Here is a 21,723-nt window from a genome sequence, read left to right on the forward strand (position 1 = left end):
GAAAAGTCAGAGGGAGAGGGAAGACTAACCTATACAGTTGACCCTTGAACACGGCAGCAGTCAGGGGCACTGAGCTGACCCTGCAGAGCAGATAATCTGCATATAAGTATAGTCAGCCCTGCGAATCTGACAGTTCCTCTGTATCCGGGGTTCTGCATCTTCAGATTCAGCCAACTGCAGACCAGGTAGTAGTGTAGTATTCACTATTGGAAAAACACCATGTATGAGTGGACTTGCACAGTTCAAAGACTCAGCTATATGTTTTTACTATTCATTACTCTTGATCTGAACTTATTCTTTGTGGGTGAATCTGCTGACAACAGCCAATTCTCTAGTTTTCTTTCATATGAGAAAGCGTTGATTTTCTCTTTCTTCCTAAAGGGTGTTTTTGTTGGCTGTAGTGTTCTTGGTTGGCTGTTCTTTTCTTTGGTTACTTAGAAAGTGTTGTGTCACTTCCTTCTTAGCTCATGGTTTCTGATGAGAAGTACTCCATTATTTGAATTGTTTTCCCCTTATAAGTAGGGAGTCATTCCCTTCTTGCTGCTTTTAAGATTTTTCCCTTTGTCTTTTTGTTTCCAACAGTTTGTATCTGAGCATGGACCTATTTGAATTTATCTTGTTTAGGTGTGTTGAACTTCTTAAATCTCTAAGTGTAGATTTTAAAATTAGTATACCATACCCTACATATTCACCCATTTAAAGTGTACAGTTCAGTGACTTTTAGTGTATTCGCTGATTTGTGTATCAGTCACCACAATCAATTTTAGGCCATTTTCTGTTATCTAAAAAAAATCCCTGAGTCCCTTAGCTTTTAACCCCAAATTTCCCCCACCGCCCCCCCAACCCGAGGCGACCACTCATTTACTTTCCGTCTCTATAGATTTGCCTGTTTGGAACATTGCCTATAAATGGAATCATACAATATGTGGCCCTTTGTAACTGGCCTTTTCACTTAGCATGTTTTCAGATTTTATCCGTGTTGTAGGCATGTATCTACTTAAATTCTTTGCTGTAAAGTAATATTCCATTGTATAAATATACCACATTTTATTTGTCCGTTTATCATAATGGATATTTGGATTGGTTTCACTTTTTGAATATTATGAATAATACTGCTATGCTCTATACGTTTCTGTATGGATATGTTTTCTATTCTTTACGGCGGGTGGGAGTTGCTGCGTCGTATCTAAAGGTCCTAGTATCTGCTACTAAACACAGTCAACGAGTACAGATGTTTTCGTATGTAAATTCCACCTGGATATTCCTATTGGAGGCATCTTAAACTCAGAAACATCAGCAACTTTCTTTTCTGTCCTTAATCTGTTTTAATGAGAATATAGGAGGGAAACAAAATTATATCTGGCATTTCCCAGTCTAATCTTCATCTTCCTCCCATCCCATACCTCCATCTTTACTATGCTGTGTACCATATGTGTGTAACCATTACGTTGTACAAACATGATGTACAGAAGATACTTAGAATTTATTTTATTTTTGTCTTCCACCATACATATAAATTTGCTCTGTAGGGTTAGTACTCCCTCCAGTTCCTTGAAGGGCAAGTCTTAACTTTTCTGGTCACTTTTAGGGAATAGAAACATTATTTTCAAGAACTAATAAACTTAATTCAGAGTTAATGGTTTTCTTATTTGCCCACCTCAGGCCTACTACAGGTCTGCAGTGGAAAGAGATTTGTTTGGCTTCCTTTTTCTTTCTGTTTTTCCCCCTCTGCCTTTTTTTTCTTCCTTATTTGGTGACTGTGGTTTCTGGCCCATCCAAGACTGGGAGAGGCACAGGATTGAGTAAGAAGAAAGTTCTCTAGTAACAGTAGCAGCAGCACCAAGACTGATGTTCTGTAGCATTTATTTCATGCTGAGTACTGTTAAAAGCACTTCACATGTATCAGGCCAGTTAATCCTCAGAACTCTCTGAGGTAGGTTGTCTTACCCTGTTTCACTGCTGAAGAAATGAAGGTGCAGTATGGTGACTTGCCTAAGGTCCCACAGTGACACAGGGCAGAACAGGGCATGCACCCAGTGTTGGGGCTCCAGAGGATCGTTACCACTCCAGGTATTGCTTTTATTTACTGTTGGGAAGTAATAAGCATACTCCCTAGTCTTGGCCAGGGTTTAAATCAGACCTGTATCCTTTAGATTTGTTTCAAGTGTGACACATTTTCCATAGACCTAAAACAAAGGGCAAACTTGCCTCAACTCCTTTCCCTTACAGGGGAGTACAAGGGAGTGGGAGAAGGATTGGAACTCAAAACACACTAATCTCTCTCCGCAGGAATCTTTTTCTGATATTTAACTCTTTACCTCCTTGCATAGGTTGCCTTGCACCTCACTTTGAAATGGTAGTATCTGTTGTTTGGAACCTCCACCCAAATTGCGATTGAGATGTTTTCAACATCCCGTTGCACATACTCTCCAAACACATTATTTAATGTCTTGCCTTCACACCTTTGTTCATGCAGATGGTCCCTGGATTATGAGTGTCACTTGCTTAGAGGCATGCTCCTGCCTGAACCGTGTGATCGCCATCAAACTAAGTGCTCTTGATGGTTGGACTTTTAAAGAAGCCAGTTTACTGGGGTGTAGCATATGGACAAAAAACTTGATGTAAAACCTTCCATTTTTTTTTCGTCTTCATTTCATTCCTATGAGAGAGAAATCAACAGTATGTTGACCGATACTCTGGTTAGATCAATCCTGGCTGCCTGGTGTCTTATGTTTACTTGTCTTTGGGAAAGTAGAGTGGAGCAGGTTTATGTTTGAACTGTTACCTCTGATGTGGTTAACTGTTTCAGTGGCCTTACCTGGCTGTCTTGGCACAAGGCTTTATGCCATTTATTGTGTTATCAGACCAAGAAGATTCTTAAATTTATCATTTTGTCTTCTTATATTAGAATATTCTAATTCTAATTAGAATTATTAGAATTCCAATATATCATTTTGTCTTCTTATATTAGAATATTCTAATTCTAATTAGAATAATCTAATAATCAGTGGATTATTTATATCTATTCAGCTGGAAATCATTATAATGTCTTTTTAAAAATTATTTCCCCTTCACATGTACATTTACCTACAAAGGACATTCAAAGGGGTTGTTTATATAGTGGATTGATGTTTGAACTGACGTTGACCTCTTCATCCTTCACATTTAGAATAACTTCCCTGGTGGTTCAGATGGTAAAGCGTCTGCCTACAATGAGGTAGACCTGCGTTCAATCCCTGGGTCAGGAATATCTCCTGGAGAAGGAAGTGGCAACCCACTCCAGTATTCTTGCCTGGAAAATCCCTTGGACAGAGGAGCCTGGAAGGCTACAGTCCATGGGGTCGCAAAGAGTCGGACATGACTGAGCGACTTCACTTTACAGTGCCATTAACAACAGTCAGCCAGTACAGTGCACCTGAGGCACGTCAGGATGGTGGGCCCTCACTGAGATCATGTGAGGTCCCATGAGAGCTTGGTGCACCTGTTTGCTTTATCACCTGCAGAGTTCTTTCATGAGGCCCTGCCCTCTGATTCCTCTTCTGCCTTGCAAACTCAGAATTAAATGTTTCATTGTTTGCTTTCACGTAGCACTAGCTGTGTAGTCTTAATTAAGTACATATGTCATTTTCATAAAGACTGTAAGCTTAATGAGGTAAAGGACAATGTTTTACTTGTAATTGTGTTCCTCTCTTACATAATAAAGTTCCTCACATCTAATAAGTCGATTATTAAGTTTTCATTAGTGTAAACAAAATCAGTAGTATGGCTTCACTGTCACAATACCCAGTTTAGTCTTATTTGTGCCGAGACAAGGAAGGTAAAGATAGTAAAGTTATGTCAAGTTATAATTCTGCCGTACCTGTCACATTGTATGCAACTCTTTGAACCAGTCTTAAGGGAATATGGGAAGTGGAGATTGTTGAGCCGAGCGAGGATATTCATTAAATTTTAAGAGGCACTTAGAGGGACAAGGGATGTTTAACTTATAGAAGAGAACCTTAGGAAAGGAATGTGACTGCCATCTTCAGTTTTGAAAGCTTTTTCAAGGGGAAAGAAAAAGGCCTACTCTGCATGACTTTTGGGGTCCAAACCAGGAGAAACTGAAGCCCTAGTATGTGTGTGCATGCTCAGATGCATCTGACTCTCTACCCCGTAAACTGTAGCCTGCCATGCTCCTCTGTCCATGGAATTTCCCAGGCAAGAATCCTGGAATGGGTTGCCATGTCCTCCTCCAGGGGATCTTCCTGACCCAGGGATCAAACCCAGGTCTCCTGACTTGTCAGGTGGGTTCTTTACCACTGAGCCACCTGGGAAGCCTCAAGCCCTATTACACTGCTTTTTCAAAGGAAACAAATGTTTAATGTGAGAAAGAATAAACACCCATATGTTACCAATGATTTGCATAAATATGAAGAAACTATATGCAGACATCTTTCTGTGTACAGTTTCAAGAAGATCATGGCCCCTTAGTGAATCCATGAATCTCTAGTTAAGATCTTATGTTCTCTTGCTCTGTGTGTGTGTCTGTGTGTACAAATACATACATATATGTATATATTTCACAAAGATGGTTATTGTCTGTGTACTTTGATGACATTTTTCACTAAATACATAACTACTACTATTGAGTGTTCACTGTATTTAGTGATTGTGCTTTAATTAATGCTCAGAACCACACATTTTCCCAGGTCAATTAAATATTCATCAACTTTTAAACATCATTTTTTTTTAAACTGGTAGCTCTGATTTTGAGGTATTTGAAACTTCTTTAACTAGAGATGGCTTAAAAAAGTATTTCCCCAAATATGCTTTGTTTTATATTTATATTTATTTTAGTACTTTTTTTTTTTTAAAGGTTATTTATCTTAGATAATAGCTATGTGTTTTCATATTGGAAAAGTACTGTGATCAAACAGTAAAAAGACCCAGATCTTAGCTTTGGTTATCATTTGTTAGTCACTTAACTTCCCTGAGTATTAGCTTTCTTATCTTTATCAAGGGGCTAACATAAGCCTCCCTGACTTCACATAGAGGATGTAAAAACAGTTTAAGGGGAAAGTACTATAAGAACTAGTATTTAAAAGTATTATTAGATTTGAGAAATTAAAAGTATTTAAGAAGGTCAGTTTTTTTTAACTTTTAGTAAATAAATGTAAAATCTGATAAAGGCAAATCAGTGTTTTGTTTTTTTTTTAAGGAAAAACCCAATCAAGTGTCTGATTTTAAACATTTGTTTTATAAATTTCCTTCCAGAAAGGTGGTTTTGTTGTGTTAGTAATATAAAAAGCAGTCACTTTTTTCTTGTCGCACAAAGTGCCGAATACCGTGCTTACGCATGTGCTGCATGTGTTTTATTCAGATCTTATAACAACCTTGGAGGAATTGTTGAAGAAAGAATGCAGACCTATTACATTCTAAGACCTAGACTCTTGGCCACTTGTACTCACCTCATATCCTGAAAGAGGCAGGATAAAGCATTGAGGTTTAGGGTGCAGGTTCTGGGGCCAGCCTGCCTGGATTTGAACCCTAGGTCTGCAACTTAACAACTTTGACTTCTTCAAGGTAGTTAGCCCTTTTCTCTTCAACAGCAGTAAAATGTACCTATTGGTAGAGACATGACAATCAAATTATGAAATGTGACACATTTGAACAGTATCTGGCATGTGGTTTGCAAGCAGTGGCAGTTATAGGGGCTCGTCTTGTGTAAGCTATGCGTATGACATGAGCACACAGACTCCTCTGGTAGGATGCTTCAGGGCGCAGGCACCGGGAGTATATTTTAACGTGGTTCTTACCTTGGACTTTCCCATGGCCACCTTTCACCTTTCTACTTAGCATGGTGGCCTCATGAAAACAATCTCAATCACCTTGTATTTCAGCTACTGAACCATTAATTAATGCTTATTTTATGTATCTTTTAGGACATTTCTGACTCATTTGCATCCTTGAAGAGCATCTATAGAAGAGGAAGGGAAAGATGGGTGTGAAAACGTTTACTCATAGCTCCTCTTCCCACAGCCAGGAAATGCTTGGAAAGCTAAATATGCTTCGAAATGATGGACATTTTTGTGATATCACTATTCGTGTCCAGGACAAAATCTTTCGGGCACATAAGGTGGTACTAGCAGCTTGCAGTGATTTCTTTCGCACCAAACTTGTAGGCCAAGCAGAGGATGAGAACAAGAATGTGTTGGATTTGCATCATGTTACAGTGACTGGCTTTATACCCCTTTTAGAGTATGCATACACAGCCACTCTGTCAATTAACACAGAAAATATCATTGATGTTCTAGCTGCAGCCAGCTATATGCAAATGTTCAGTGTTGCTAGCACCTGCTCAGAGTTCATGAAATCAAGCATTTTATGGAATACACCCAACAGCCAACCAGAAAAGGGTCTGGATGCTGGACAAGAAAATAACTCTAACTGCAATTTTACGTCTCGAGATGGAAGCATTTCTCCAGTGTCTTCAGAGTGCAGTGTGGTAGAAAGAACCATCCCCGTCTGCCGAGAATCACGGAGAAAGCGCAAAAGCTACATTGTTATGTCTCCTGAAAGTCCTGTAAAGTGTAGCACACAAACAAGTTCTCCCCAGGTGTTGAATTCTTCAACTTCCTATTCAGAAAATAGAAATCAACCAGTTGACTCTTCTCTAGCTTTTCCCTGGACTTTTCCTTTTGGAATTGATCGAAGGAATCAGCCTGATAAGGTTAAGCAAGCGGAAAATACCCGGACTTTAGAATTACCTGGCCCATCTGAGACAGGGAGAAGAATGACTGATTATGTGACTTGCGAGAGCACAAAAGCTACCTTGTCTCTGGGTGCTGAGGAAGATGTCCGGGTCAAAGTGGAAAGGTTAAGTGACGAGGAGGTCCATGAGGAAGTATCCCAGCCTGTCAGTGCATCTCAGAGTTCACTGAGTGATCAGCAGACAGTGCCAGGAAGTGAGCAAGTGCAAGAGGACCTTCTGATTAGTCCCCAGTCTTCCTCCATAGGTATCATGTCTTCTGTGTTTTCCATGATGCTATAAAGTATGGGCAGGCATTTTTAAATGCTTACTAGATAAGTTTTGTACTGTATCCTATAGGAAATATTAAGAAGAATAAAACATGGTAACTGAGATTTTTTAGATGCTATCAGTCCTACCATATTTTTTTAGTGAGTTACACATGAGTAGAAAGAAAGTAGTTGAACAGTATCTGATGGGACACATATATTATGGCACAGTTCATATACCAATGAATTGTGAATTACTTTCAGTACAAAAAATACCAGTTTTAAAAATGCAGTTAGTGTTTTGTTCTTTACTAAAATTATTTATTAAAAACTTACCATGTGCCAAACTTGGGGGAATAAATGATGAAAAAGACAGTGCTTGCATCCGAGGAGTTAACACCATTAATTGAGAAAGCAGATGAGTAAGTCAACAATTAAAACTAGGCTAGAGGTATAAACAGTGTTAGAGGTTCACACAGGAGAGATCAAGTTAACACTGCATGTTTGAGCTGGATCTTACGTAATAAGTAGGAGTTTACCCAAGTGAGGGAATAACATTCCTTTGAAAATGTATAGAAGCTCAGAGATGTGGAAGAACATTCACTGCATGTTTGATAAAGCAGTGAATTCAAAGCACAGTGATGTGAATAAAGCATGAAAACCTGCAAGTATAGAATATAATGGGAAATAAGAAAAATGAGTGATTGAGAACATGTTTGAAAAGCCTCAAACACTAGTTTCAGTTAGGATTGCATTCAACTGCATATAACAATCCCTTCAAAGTGGCTTAAACCCAACGGGATTTTTTTTTTTTTGCGTAGAATGTTCAGAAATAGGAAGTCCAGGAGTAGTATAGTGGCTCTGCAGTGGCCTAGGTCCCTTGTATTTTTGCAGTCCACCATCTTTAGTCTGTCATCTGTATACTTCGTGGTTACAGGTTTTTTGCTTCATCTTTAGCCTTGTATTTTAGAAAGGGGTAATGCTTGTATGGAAAATGTTTCTAGAACTCTCAAAAAAACTTCTGCCAGATAATGTCATATGTGTGGCCTTTCCCAGCTGCAAAATAATCTGGGGGTATATATATATTAGTTGAGTATGTAACTACCTCACAAAATTATAGGAAAATAGATATTGTCTGCAACTAGCAGTGTCTACCACAGCTAGGGCAAGTAAACTTGGGTTTTATCCTAGTGATAATAAGGAGTCTACCTTAAATGGAATGAAAAAGTATTTTACAGATATTTTAGGAAAATTGGTCAAATTCATAAGGGGTTGGCTGGGGAGAGACAGTCCACAAGCCAGATATAGTACAGTTGTCTTTGTGTGAAAGAAGATACTTGAAGTCATACTGTAAAGAAAATGGGTATGAAGAAACTTTGTAAAGGAAGAATCATTACTACCTGATGTTAATGAATATGTGGTTTGAGGGAATAAGAAGGTCAGGGTTCATGGATGACTAGAAAAAGAGATAACATTATTGTCATTGATTATAAGTCACAGTTTTTCACATTTTATTATCTCTAAATTCAGATATGCTTTACAATTAATAATCTTTACAGTTACTTTTTCTTTCTTAATGGTGCAAAAAATAATGGTAATCGTACACTTGATAGGAATCTATTAAATACCATAACTACGATGAAAGTCATTGGGAGGAGGTAGAAGCCCAGTTTTAAGAGTTAACTCAGCAAGATCAATTCTTTGTGAACTGTGCTTGGGTGATGACTAGGCAACGTGCCTCAGAGCCCTTGAGGTCAGGACTGGAGGTGATCACTTTAGCACTTTTAGCAGTGACACATTGACTCTCAACAGGAAAATGTGTTTGTAAGAGCCAGAACCAGAGAACTGCTCCTTGAGAAATAATCTATATTCAGGGAGAGAAGGGAAGCCAGCAGAGATGAGTGAAGAGGATTTCTCCACGAGGTTGGAGAACCAGGAGGGCTGTGTTAACGTTGTTACGTTCTTGGATTCTGATGCACTACATGAGTTTCCCAGGGTTGCCACACCAGCCGCTACAGACGTCACACGGCAGAATTGTATTCTCTCACAGTTCAGAAGGCCGAAAATCTGAACTTAAGGTGCCGGCAGGTCTGTAGGGAAGGATCTTTCTTTGCTCTTTTCTAGCTGCTGACAGTCATTAACACTCCTGATGGGCCTCAGAGTTTAGCTGCATCTCTTCACTTTCTGCCCCCATCTTTCTGGGCCTTCTTCCAGATCTCCCTCCTCAGGACACCAGTCATTGGATTATGGCCCACCCTACTACAGTATGATCTCTTCTAACTTGTATATTAGCTGGGTATGAAACCACCTCACAGAATTGTAGGAGAATGGATATTGTTTGCAACTAGCAGTGTCTACCACAACTAGGTAGAGATAATCATATACTCTGTTGTTGTTGTTGTTTAGTCGATAAGTCATGTCCGACTCTTTGCTAGCCCACCAGACTCCTCTGTGCATGGGATTCTCTAGGCAAGAATACTGGAGTGGGTTGCCATTTGCTTCATACACTCTAGGTAATGGTAATTACCTAGGTCTCTCTGCAGAGACCTTGTTTCCAAATAAGAGTATATTTACTGGTATTGGAGGTTAGAGCGTGAGTATGCCTTGGGGGGGATGGGAAGGAATGCAGTTCTTCCCACAATACCTATTAAAGATAATATTTCTAAAGTTGGATCAAGATAATTTTGTACTTTCCAGATAACCACACATTGAATAATGTATTTGATGGCAGGAGATCCTAGCTATGTGTCAATATAACCCGGTTTTTGTTAAATTACTGACATCTTTAATCTTGAAAACACCTTTGTACCTTCTAAATAGTGAACTAACAGGTAATTATTATTACTATTAATTATTTATCTGAGAACTTAGAAATCAAATACTAATATAACTGAACATCTTGCTAACTAGCTATGTGAAATAGCCTTATTTTAACCACTCTCGAGTATACCTAATCAGCTCAAGCTTTGCCTTGTTATTAACACAATTAAATAGAGAAGTTAGGACCATAGTACAATAAGCCTTTCAGTTACCCAAGAATAATTTCCAGTATATACTATTACAAATGTAGATTCTGTTACAGATCAGACATATGAAAGAACTCTGATCTGAATAATCAAATTATCCAAATGAGTTGTCTTTTCTTTACCTTCAGAGCAAACGCACTAATTACTCTCAGCTACCCCTGTTAACTCCAAATGTATACACTAAACGCCTTACAGAAAAGTGAAATTCAATGAAATTTGTTTAAATGAAAAGGACTCTAGACTCTAAAATCTGCCATTAAAAGAGAAGTGATTGTTACGAGGGTCAGTTAAGATGTTGAGAAATAGTTTGACAGTTTCTCGGTAGCATTAGTGAGTAGGTAAACTAGTTGGGGTGAGCAGTTAGAATGATGGAGCATATGTGCAGTATGGGGAAATGATGAAAAGTTCAGGACTTGGAGTCAGGCAGGTCTAGAATCTGCTCTCAGTTTCTGCCGCTTACTAGATGTGTGACTTTGAATAAGTCCCTGAGCCTCACTAGGTTCCCACAACCATAAAGTAATGACAGTAGTCACTCTGTGTTGTATGTCAGTGCTCTCCAGCAAGACCACCAGGAATACACCTGCAGTTGAACACATTGAGATGGTGGTTTGAATATCTGAAAATCCCTAACAATTAGCTAACTATACAGGATAAGTTAGTGTGCAGCAAGCTTGGGTAAACCCTGTGTCCACATAGAAGTAGTGTTCTAGTAGTGGGCATATTGAAAGTGTAAGAACTGCTCACTGCAGCAGGAGTGAGGCAGTTTTGGTCCCTTAAAATGGACAGATTCTTTGAATGGAGTTAAACAGTTTCTGCAAGTCAGACTCAAGTGTCTCTGAAGAGAACCAACTGGCTATCATAATTGGGATGGTTCTAGGATTCTGGTCTTTCTGACTGAATAGGCCTTGCTGTTAGGATTGTAATTGCAGCAGAAGCATGTTGGTTTGAGGTCAGGGTCCATTTCTCTGTGGCAGAAGGCTGAAATATGATATATAATGTTGCCTATAAAAGGGACTCTACCTTCTGCGGTGCTTAAAAGAACAGTTACTAAATTTTTGTCAGCAGGGTCAGATGGAGGATAATAGATCCAACAATCTGTTAAATTCATATTAGTGACTGTGGTCTAGGGTGGGGGTACAAGAGGTTTTTTCTTAAGTGGCAGAAGGAGATCTTAGGAGGTCAGAAACAATAGGGTGAAGATGAAAGACCATATTGGCTTTAATAGGAATGATTAATAGTATTAGTAAAGAGAGAAGTACTGAAGAGTCAGAAAATTAATCTGATTTTGCCATCTTGGGTAGGAGCTGTCCACTTTTGAGGTCGTTACCTTTTGGAGAATACCTTAGAGGGAATGGATGTACAGGAGTCAGAAGGATGTGATGTCTTTCAAGTTGGAAACTATGAATCCAGTGAATGTCACCTCGAACTGTTACTGCTGAACCAGTGGTAACATCTGATCAGTTCCTTTCTATTGATACCACTGGACAGTTTTCTCTGGTGGCATCTTTTCCAGAAGACAAAACTCCAGATTTTAAATCATTCATAGGCTCTTCTGTGTTTGTGATAAACCTGGAGTATCATTGTAGTATTTAATCGTATCAGTTGGTAACCAGGTAGAACCTAAAATTTAAACCAAAATTCCCACCTGAAACAGGAACCCACTGTTACCTCATAAGGGGTCACCTTGTGGATCTTAGAGATGATTTATCTTATTGCCATCAAGACTCTTGGCAGTACTTAGGACTGTGGAAGTTTGAGGGTTCTTAAGTGCTTTGATAAATATAGTTTTAGAATTCCATTTGTTCTCTTTTTCTAAACTTTTGTGGATGATGGGGATATTGGAGAGTCTGTTTTTAAAAGATCATGCTTATGGGGTTTTTCCAAAGCAAAATCAGTGTAATGTGTGGTCCTATTACTTGAGAAATAGTTGCTATTTCCTAGTCAGGAATACAGAATCTGCTCATTTTTCTTCTGCCATTACAGCATAGCCCTTTAGCATGAGGAAGCCTCAATCTACCTTAAAAGTAAACAATAAACAAACCAATAGCTCATTTGAAGGTGTTTAAAAGTGTACCTCAGTGCTTGGTTCTTGTTCTTGTCTTAAACAAGGTTATGTCATTTCCAGGAAGACCATACGCCAGAAGCATCCATCGGGGTACCTCTTGAAGTCCCTGCTTCAGTGTTGGTACAGTGTTGATGTATCACAAATGAACAATCTTGTTCATGCCTGAAGCTCCCCACAAAACTGCTACTTCCAACTCCGAATTGTCCTTGGTGAAATTGAGTCAGCTGAGAGATAAGTGTAACGTGTTAGTTACGGAGAAAGCATGAAGGAAGCAGATGTTTGGCCAGAGAGAGATGCAGTTTCAGATTGAGATACCCCATGAGAACTGTAGCAGTCCACAAGAATAATGCTTGTGTAATTTTTTATTTCCAGTTGCAGAGGCCAGGGATCGGACAAAATCTGGTTCTGGGCATTTGAAACTAAGCAAACCCATTCTCAGGACACGAAGACAAACTTGAAGTCAGGTCCTTATAAGGTTTTTTTAAACGTCTTTATTGAAATACAATTTATATATCATGAAATTTACCCATTAAAAGTGTATACAGTAGTGGGTTTTAGTATGTTCACAGAGTTGTATAGTCATCCCCCCAAAAGAAACCCCACAATCCCTCTCTCCAGGACCCACCCCTAGTCCCAGATAAATACTTATACACTGTCTGTATAGATTTGCCTGTTCCAGATATTTCCTATAAATGAGAGCAGCAATATGTAGTCTTTTCTGACTGACATCTGTCATTTTACATTATATTTTCAAGATTTTATGTCATACCTTTTAAAGTTTTGAAATGTTTTTGCCAGTCAGCGGTCTTTCTGACCTCAGCCTCGAGGGCCAGTTCATAGGGACTGATCTTGTCTGTATCCATCCACTCATTACAGTGTATTCCTCTTGTAGATGGGAGTCGACTCTCAATAGGTTATAGGAGCAGGTGTTAGAAGGCCAGAAAATAGTTTCATCAAGGAACAGTGACAAGTCTAATTGGATACCCAGTATATTCCCCAGAGACCACCAGGAGCCACCTATAATTCAGCAAGTTGAGTTCAGTGCCCATTTGCAGTGAGGGAGATCACACACTGGTGGGAGCGGGGCCTTCAGGGCTTCTCATAAGAACGTGTTGGAAAGGACTTAGTAGAGGGTTTGGGCTTGTGTTATGTGATTTTAAGGAGGATTCAAGGAAGTGGGATTTGCTCAGGGACTGGTGATATCAGAAATCACAGATGACTTACTGAGAATCTTAACAGAGATCTAGGAATGCAGACCAAAGTGAACCTAAAGCAGCAGGGACATCCATTACTTTTGCAAGGGGAGGTTCAGTTTGTATGATTGCACAATAACCTTGTTTTTGTCTGTGCTTAAAAAAAGTTACGTGTTTGAGACCAGTGTGACAGGGTCCGATGTTGATATTCTGTGAGGTTGTTTTACGTCCAACAGAAAAACGCGTCAGTGTCAAGCCAGTTCCTCTTTCTCAAGTATGACATAAGGTGTGTTTAACACATGCAGAGCAGTGGCTGGCGTATGGTAAAAGCTCAGTAGTAGATGACCACTGTGATTATTTCTCACCACCAGAAGGGTTTTTTAAGTGTCTTAAGTACTTAAACAATGGTTAGCAAAAACAAGACTCATTTTGATGGAAGAGCACTGCTTAATGGTGGAAGAGAGTAGAATCTCTCTTGATAAGGTAGCCTTAACATATAAAGCTGGTAAGTCAGAATTCTTAATCCCCATACCACTGAGAGCAGAATTCTTATAGTTTAAACAGGAAACTTTGTTATAATAATTTAATAAACATCACTGTTACCTCAGCAAAGTAAATGCTGTGTATCCTTCTATTAAATCGGTTCAAGTAACATTCCAATTAATATGATTACTTGCATTGATGGGCAGAAGCCATCATGTTAGGAAAAAGAAAAAATTTACAAGATTTATTTTTGTGTATAGTTGCATAACTGATACAACACTGTGTTACAGTGCCCACAGTATGGATAGATTTCTAAAAGTCTGTTTTAACTCTTAATTTAGCTTGGAATGGTTTTTATTTTTAGCTTTTGGCTCATTTAATGTGTCATGGACAAGAAGAGAGTGCCCTTTGTTTTACTTTCCATGCTTTCTATCTATCAAGTTAGGGATCTAGAGGCCAAGGTTTAGATATTTTAGAATGTGGAAGTAGATTTGTTTTAAGAGGGACCATCTGTTAGGTATGTCTTGTTCTCCATCTTAGTTCTTTTTGACCAGCTTTTAAAGCAAACTCTTGGTAATACCAGAATCAATCTGAAGCACAGTGAGTTTTATTTCTACCTCACCACGACCCCACCCTCTCCTGAAGTATTATAGCTTGCCTTGCCTGGTGGTCATATGTCAGTTAGGTCAGTCTTTCTGGCCTGCCCAAATCACACCCCCAGGCTTTTTTTTTTTTTTTTTTCCCGCAAATCTTTACCTATAAGCTTTAATGTTGCCTGCATTCTGAACAACTGCAGAATACTATAAAGTAGATTTGTTTGTGTGTCCATGGTGACCATATCCAAATACTGAAACTTTTCCAGTTTTTATCCTCAGACAGATTGAAATGTTAGAGTTCCCTCTTCTTTAAAGGAAAAAGTGACAATGGGAAGAAATTGACAAGAGCTTTTTCTTAAACAAAATGCAGCATTATCTGGTCTTCCAACCCACATCTGGTTTGAAAACCAATGAGAAGGATCAGGAATAAGTTGGATGAGTAGGCGTAAGGAAAAGGCATAAATGTCTTGACAGTAAGGGAAAGAGAAAAAGAAAAGGCATGCACTGAAATGCCAAACACAGACCAGTAAGGGAGAGAGATGGCATGGGGGTGGAAGGAATAGAGGTGCAGTTGGGGATTAATGTAAACACATAGGGTCTTGTCTCCTTTCGGAAGCCTCTGTCAGTGTATTGGAACAAGGTGTAACAATTGGTGTTCTTGAGTCATCAAGAAACAAGAAAAAGTTAATCTTTAATGTTCTATATTTAAGAAGTCAAGGCAAAATATACAGCTCTGGCACAAATTTTGTAATGCAAATGATTTAATAAAGTTTGGATGCCTTAAAAGGGATTAGGTTAGTTTTTTAGGAGAATTTTACTTAAGTGGAAAGCATATTCATTTCCTGATGTCACCTGGTTCGAGTGTTCCAAGAGGGAAAACTGAAGTGCTGGATTCTAAATTTTCACTGGGAGGAAATTTAATCTTATGTGTCTGTTAACAGATGATGTTTATTAAATGTTCACGTGTATGTGGTGTTGTACAAACTGTTACAGTTAGTACATTTTAGTTTTTTGTTACAACACTGCCACCAGAAGAGTGTACAGCTGCAGAGGCTCCTTGGTTCAGTTGGGGCAGCACAGCTTTCTGCACATGGTAGACACATCGACCGAATTCAACACCTGATGAGAGCTGGCGAGACTGATTGGATCTACCCTCCCATTGAAAACAAAAATACCTTTTTTTTTTTTTAAGTCACCTTTTAAGGTATTTGAAAAGATGATCAGGGTTAATTTTAAGGAAGAGTCTGACCCGGAGAGGTAAGTACTCACCAGAGCACTAAAACCTGTTTTTCCCTAAACATTTGCCTAAACACGAATGGGCTTTGGTTCATCAGCTGAAAGGGTGAGGGAGACAGAGGTCAACCCAGAGCATAGGAAAGCTGCAAAGTCTTAGAGAAGGTGAATGCATGAAGTAGGGGCCCCAGAGTTCACATAGCACAAGGACTGCACCTGCTCACCTTCCTTCAGACTCCAGGGGAACTTTGGAGACAGCTACCTTGGCAGTGGGCTGCCTAGAAGATGAAAAGGGGGAAAAAACACACCCCTGAGATTGATGGATAGAACCCTTGCAGATTTCTGTCATGCTTGCTCCTTGCGGGCGCAGGCCAAGGAATCTCAAACAGTAAATTGGTTTAGATAGTGCCTACCTTCCAGGAACCTCACAGAGGCAAACAGAAATCTTTTCTGGAAGAGGGCACATTCATCCTTCCCTCAGCAAGTCAGTCCTCTCCAGGGTGTTTTCAAGGGCAATAACCACTGTCAGAAACAACCAGCACAAAGGAACCATGGCTAATCAAATATTTTGGCAGCAGGTTGAATTGAGCAGAAGAGAGAATTGGCAAATCAGAAGATAAATTAGAAGAAACCACCCAAGCGCTGCACAAACTGTTAGGGTTCTCCAGAGGAACAAACCCAGTAGGACAGATAGGCAGAGGCGTATGCAGGGTGAGGCGGGAGGTGGGGGATTCGCTCACGTGGTTATGGAGGACCAGAAGTCCCGGAGTCTGCTGTCTTCTAGGTGGAGGCCAGGAAAGCTGGTAGTGTAGTTCCAGCCCAAATCCTAAGGCCTGGGAACTTCAGGGCTGGTAGTATCAGTCCCAGTTCAAGACTAAAGGCCTGAGAACCAGAAGCACTGATGTTCAAAAGCAGGAGACCACGGATGTCTCAGCTCAAGCAGAGAGCAGTTTGCCCTTCTTTCACCTTTGTGTTCTGTTCAGCCCTTCACCATACTGAATAATACCCACCTGCATTGGTGAAGATGATTCTCCTTACTCGGGTCTACCAAAATGCTAATCTTTCTAGAAACATGCTCACAGGTACACCTGGAAGTGATATATTACCTGCTCTCTGGCCACCCCTTAGCCCAGTATGTTGACACAGAAATTAACCATCACAGAGATAACGGTAGAGACTGCAGGTGTAGAAGAGGGTAAGGCTTATGGACGGTACGAATGTAGGTATATTTAACTTCTTAATAATGTTAGAGACCAATGAAATGATATCTTTAATGTGCTAAGGAAAATAAATGTGAATCTAAATGTCTGCACACAGAGTATCTTTGAAGAATGAAGGTGAAATGCATTCTCAAAGAAAAATGATTCAGAATATCATCACTAAAAAAACATTTAAGGATAGACTACAGGTAGACGTAAAGTGAACATGGAAAGTTTAATATACAAAAGAATGAAGAGCAAAGGTAAACATGAACAGATGTGGACAAACATTGCTTATATGAAAAAATAGAGGCTTTATCCAGATAAAGAAATAAAACATCAGGCAGTAATTTGTAAATTGCAAAATCCTTCTGTTGTCCAGGCAGAAGTAGTTTTCTTTCGATTTTGGTAAGTACATGTCTGATTTCCAAAGCAACCAGTAAAGTGAATAGGAAAAGATTGTGTAATTTCCAAACTGATAGAAAGGGAGAAATGAAATAATTATCACTTACATTCAACAAGTTAATTCTAAAATGTATAAAGAAATGCAAAGATATTCAGGAAGGAAATGAGCAAGGTAAGAGGATTTACTCAGCCTGACATCAAGATTATTCTAAAACTGCAGTAAGTACAGTGTGGCATTCATGCAAATACAGACCAGCAGATGGAACTAGTACCTGGAAACAAACCCATGCCTTTAGAGCTCTGCGGAGCAGAGAAGAAAGGAGACTTTTCAGTAAGTGTTCCCTTCACAAAATCAACTCCAGGTGTGTTCAAGAAAGATATAAGTGTCGAGGGCAAAATCTAAATCTTTCATAAAGTAATTTGAGATAGGAAAGGATTTTTAAAAACAAGCCCCCAAAGCCATAACCATAAAGGAAAAGACTGATCAATTAAAGTATAAATCTTTGAGTCATCAAAAGAAACCATGAAAAGAGGAGTCATGGAAGAGGGGGAAATATTTGTAACATCTTTCACTGATAAAAGACTTTGTATCCAAAACATGGAAAGAACTTTTATAATGAAGGGGGCAACTCAGTAGCAAGACTTGAACAAGCATTTCATAGAAAGTGAATATGGTAGTCACTCAGTTCATGTCTGACTCTATGACCCCACGGACTAGCTCACCAGGCTTCTCTGTCCATGGGATTCTCCTGGCAAGAATACTGGAGTGGGTTGCCATTTCCTTCTCCAGGGGATCTTCCTGACCCAGGGATTGAACCCCAGTCTCCAGATTGCAGGCAAACTCTTTACCAACTGAGCCACCAGGGAAGGGTTCAACAAATACATGAAGTTAAAAAAATATATATCCTATGACCAAGCAAATCCATTCCTGATTTAGATACCATAGGGGAAAAAAAAAAAAAAAAAAAACATGCATACGTGCACTGTTGTACAAGAATACTCACAACAGAGAATTCCCTGGTGGTCCAGTGGTTAGGGCTTAGCGCTTTCACTGTTAGAAGTGCTGGTTGAATCTCTGGTAAGGGAATATTCCACAAGCCACATGTCACAGCCAAAAAAATGAAGAAGGGTGAGGAAAAAAGGAAACAAGTTATAACTGTGAAAGACAGGATGATGATTGCTCTTGGAAAGAGGGGTTTGTGATCAGGGAAGGGTAATGGGGACTTTAAAGAAGCTGCCAGTGTAGTGTGTTAGGGTTTGTGAGAACATTGTACACATGTTCACTCTACAGTTGTCTTTTTATTTGTGTAAAAAGTGTATGTACAAGTTAGCTGTGTAGCACCATAAAATGTCTTTAAAAAAACTTGTCAGTGATTCCTTAAATGTTACATTATTTAGTTTTATGTCAATTTTTGTTTCATTTATATTTGAATTTCTGTGCTCCTTTCTAAATTAAATACTCAAAGAAATAATCCAAAGAATTTAAGTAGTAATATAAGAATCTGTTGTTTTACACGTGATTTTTAAAATCACATGTAGATAATCTGTTCAAAGTCTTACAGACAGAGCTTGCAATTTATATCCTGGTTTATTTATTTCACCTGAGTACTGACAGCTGTCCTCTTGTTCACAGGCTCAGTAGATGAAGGCATCACGGAAGGATTGCCTACACTTCAGGGTACTTCTAGCACCAACGCTCACGTAGATGATGATGATCGGTTAGTACCAACACAGTAGGACGTTTTCTTGTAAGGGTCCCGCATGTAATTCTGAATCCGAGCATTTTATCTAGGATTACATAAAAGTTTACTGAAACCTGACTTTTGTATATTTTGTAATCATGAGGTAGCCACATAAATTAGACAAGGTTTTTCAGGCATTTCCTAAACTTCCCAGCTCCATTGCTTTAAGTAGTATCTGTTTCAAGTGTTGGCAAACTTGAGGCCCACAGGCCAATTCTCTCTCCCACCATCTTTATTTGTAAATCAAATTTTATTGGGACACAACCATGCTGTGTCTGTGGATGGCAGAATTGAGTGGTTGATATAGAGATCACGTAGTGTGCAAAGCCAAAAATAATTATACCTGACCTGCTACCAAAACAGTTCACCAAACCCTTTTCCTTATACTCATGTTTCCCAGGTCATTGTCTTCACATTGACCCTTCCTGCTGATATCCTCACATAGATGTAGCAGGGCCATTTCAGACTTAAGACTAAGACAGTGCTCCAGCCTCCTCCCTCAGACCTGCTCTTCTAGCCTTCCTGTCTCAGTAAACCGCATCATCATCAAGCCCCGATTTCTTCGGCAGTGTCTCTGGGAATTATACTTGATCCTTTCCCTCAAACCCACCCCTGTGTTTCATCCACAAGTCCTTTGGGCTCTGCATCCAAAACACGTTCCTTGTCAATCCACTTTTCCTCCAGCTCTGCTGCAACCACCTCAGCCCAGGTCACCACCACCTTTCGCCTTGACTGCTGCAGTAACCTTCAGCTGGCCCCTGATTTCGTGATCCCCTCTACTCCCGTCCTTCTCCGTGTAGCAGCCAGAATTTTGTTTTTTACATTAAGTCAGATTGTGTTGCTGTTCTAAGTAGCAAACTCTTTAAATTCTCCAGTAGTTCAGTTCAGTCGCTCAGTTGTGTCTGACTCTTTGCAACCCCTTGGACTGCAGCAAGCCAGACCTTCCTCTCTATCACCAACTCCTGGAGTTTACTCAGACTCGTCCATTGAGTCGTTGATGCCACCCAACCATCTCATCCTCTGTCATCCCCTTCTCTCGCCTTTAAACTTTCCCAGCATCAGGGTCTTTTCAAATGAGTCAGTTCTTTGCATCAGGTGGCCAAAGTTATGGAGTTCCAGCTTCAGTATCAGTCCTTCCAGTGAATATTCAGAACTAATCTCATTTAGGATGGACTGGTTGGATCTCCTTGCAGTCCAAGGGATTCTCAAGAGTCTTCTCCAACACCACAGCTCAAAAGCATCAATTCTTCAGCACTCAGCTTTCTTTACAGTCCAACTCTCACGTCCATACGTGACTACTAGAAAAACCACAGCCTTGACTAGACGGACCTTCGTTGGCAAAGTAGCGTCTCTGCTTTTTAATATGCTGTCTAGGTTGGTCATAACTTTTCTTCCAAGGAGCAAGCGTCTTTTAATTTCATGGCTACAGTCACCATCTGCAGTAATTTTGGAGCCCCAAAAAATAATGTCTGTCACTGTTCCCACTGTTTCCCCATCCATTTGCCATGAAGTGATGGGACCAGATGCCATGATCTTAGTTTTCTGAATGTTGAGTTTTAAACCAACTTTTTCACTCTCCTCTTTCACTTTTCATCAAGAGGCTCTTTAATTCTTCTTCACTTTCTGCCATCAGTGTGGTATCATCTGCATATCTGAGGTTATTGTTATTTCTCCCAGCAATCTTGATTCTAGCTTGTTCTTTCACCCAGCCCAGCATTTCTCATGATGTACTCTGCATATAAGTCATTTAACTTATTTAAGCAAGGTGACAGTATACAGCCTTGACCAAGTACCCCTTTCCGGATTTGGAACCAGTCTGTTGTTCCATGTCGGGTTCTAACTGTTGCTTTTTGACCTGCACATAGATTTCCCAGGAGGCAGGTCAGGTGGTCTGGTATTCCCATCTCTAAGAATTTTCCACAGTTTGTTGTGATCCACACAGTCAAAGGCTTTGGTGTAGTCAGTAAAGCAGAAGTAGATGTTTTTCTGGAACTCTTACTTTTTTGATGATCCAACCGATGTTGGTGATTTGCTCTGGTTCCTCTGCCTTTTCTAAATCCAGCTTGAACATCTGGAAGTTCATGGTTCACAAACTGTTGAAGCCTGGCTTGGAGAATTTTGAGCATTACTTTACTAGCGTGTGAGATGAGTGCGATTGTGCAGTAGTTTGAGCATTCTTTGGCATTGCCTTTCTTTGGGATTAGAATGAGTCGATTTTTTTTTTTTTTCCTATTACCTTTCTTTTTAATGGTGACCCTCTTGGCAGAGATTTCTGATCACAAAATAGGCCACACTCTTTTCAGGATTCTATTGGATTCTATTGGGTGGTCCCTTTGCTTAGGATGTTCTCCCCCTCCCCCATTAACCCTTTAAAGTCTAGCTGAAACGTGCATAGAGCTTTCTTTGTGAATGGTAGCCCCTGTGCTGAACAAAAGGCAGGCCAGTGTCTATTTCATCTCAGTATAATCCATTATACTTTGTACCAATGAAATGAGTAGATTCTTAAATCTAGACTCCTCGCCATGCCTTGAAAGCCGTACACGATGTGATTCTAGCCTGAACGCCCTTCAGACCATACGCCTCGTAGACCACGTTCTGGCCATGCTGACCTTCTTCAGTTCCTGGAGTCGTCCATGTTTGTTCTGGTTTGCAGGCCTGCCATTTTAAGGCCTTTCTTCTGCCTGAAATGCTTTCTTCCCTAATTTTCACTTTGCTCCCTCTTTCTTCATTCTTCAGATCACTGTCTGTCAGTTCTGAAAGTTTTTCCTGACCACCAGTCTAAAGT

General features: G+C 39.8%; 1 protein-coding gene across 12 annotated transcripts in view; it reads left to right on the plus strand.

Moving 5' to 3' along the window:
• Positions 1-21,723, plus strand: part of ZBTB44 (zinc finger and BTB domain containing 44) — a 52,377-nt gene that overhangs the window by 24,199 nt on the left and 6,455 nt on the right. For all 12 annotated transcript variants that reach the window (XM_061166591.1, XM_061166592.1, XM_061166593.1 and 9 more), the window contains 2 exons: positions 5,922-6,995; positions 18,830-18,914. In XM_061166591.1, the coding sequence (XP_061022574.1) occupies positions 5,978-6,995; positions 18,830-18,914 (1,103 nt within the window). In that variant the 5' untranslated portion in view covers positions 5,922-5,977. The remainder of the gene's footprint in view (positions 1-5,921; positions 6,996-18,829; positions 18,915-21,723) is intronic.

The sequence above is a fragment of the Dama dama genome, chromosome 2 (genome assembly GCF_033118175.1).
Source record: "Dama dama isolate Ldn47 chromosome 2, ASM3311817v1, whole genome shotgun sequence".
Lineage (NCBI taxonomy): Eukaryota > Metazoa > Chordata > Mammalia > Artiodactyla > Cervidae > Dama > Dama dama.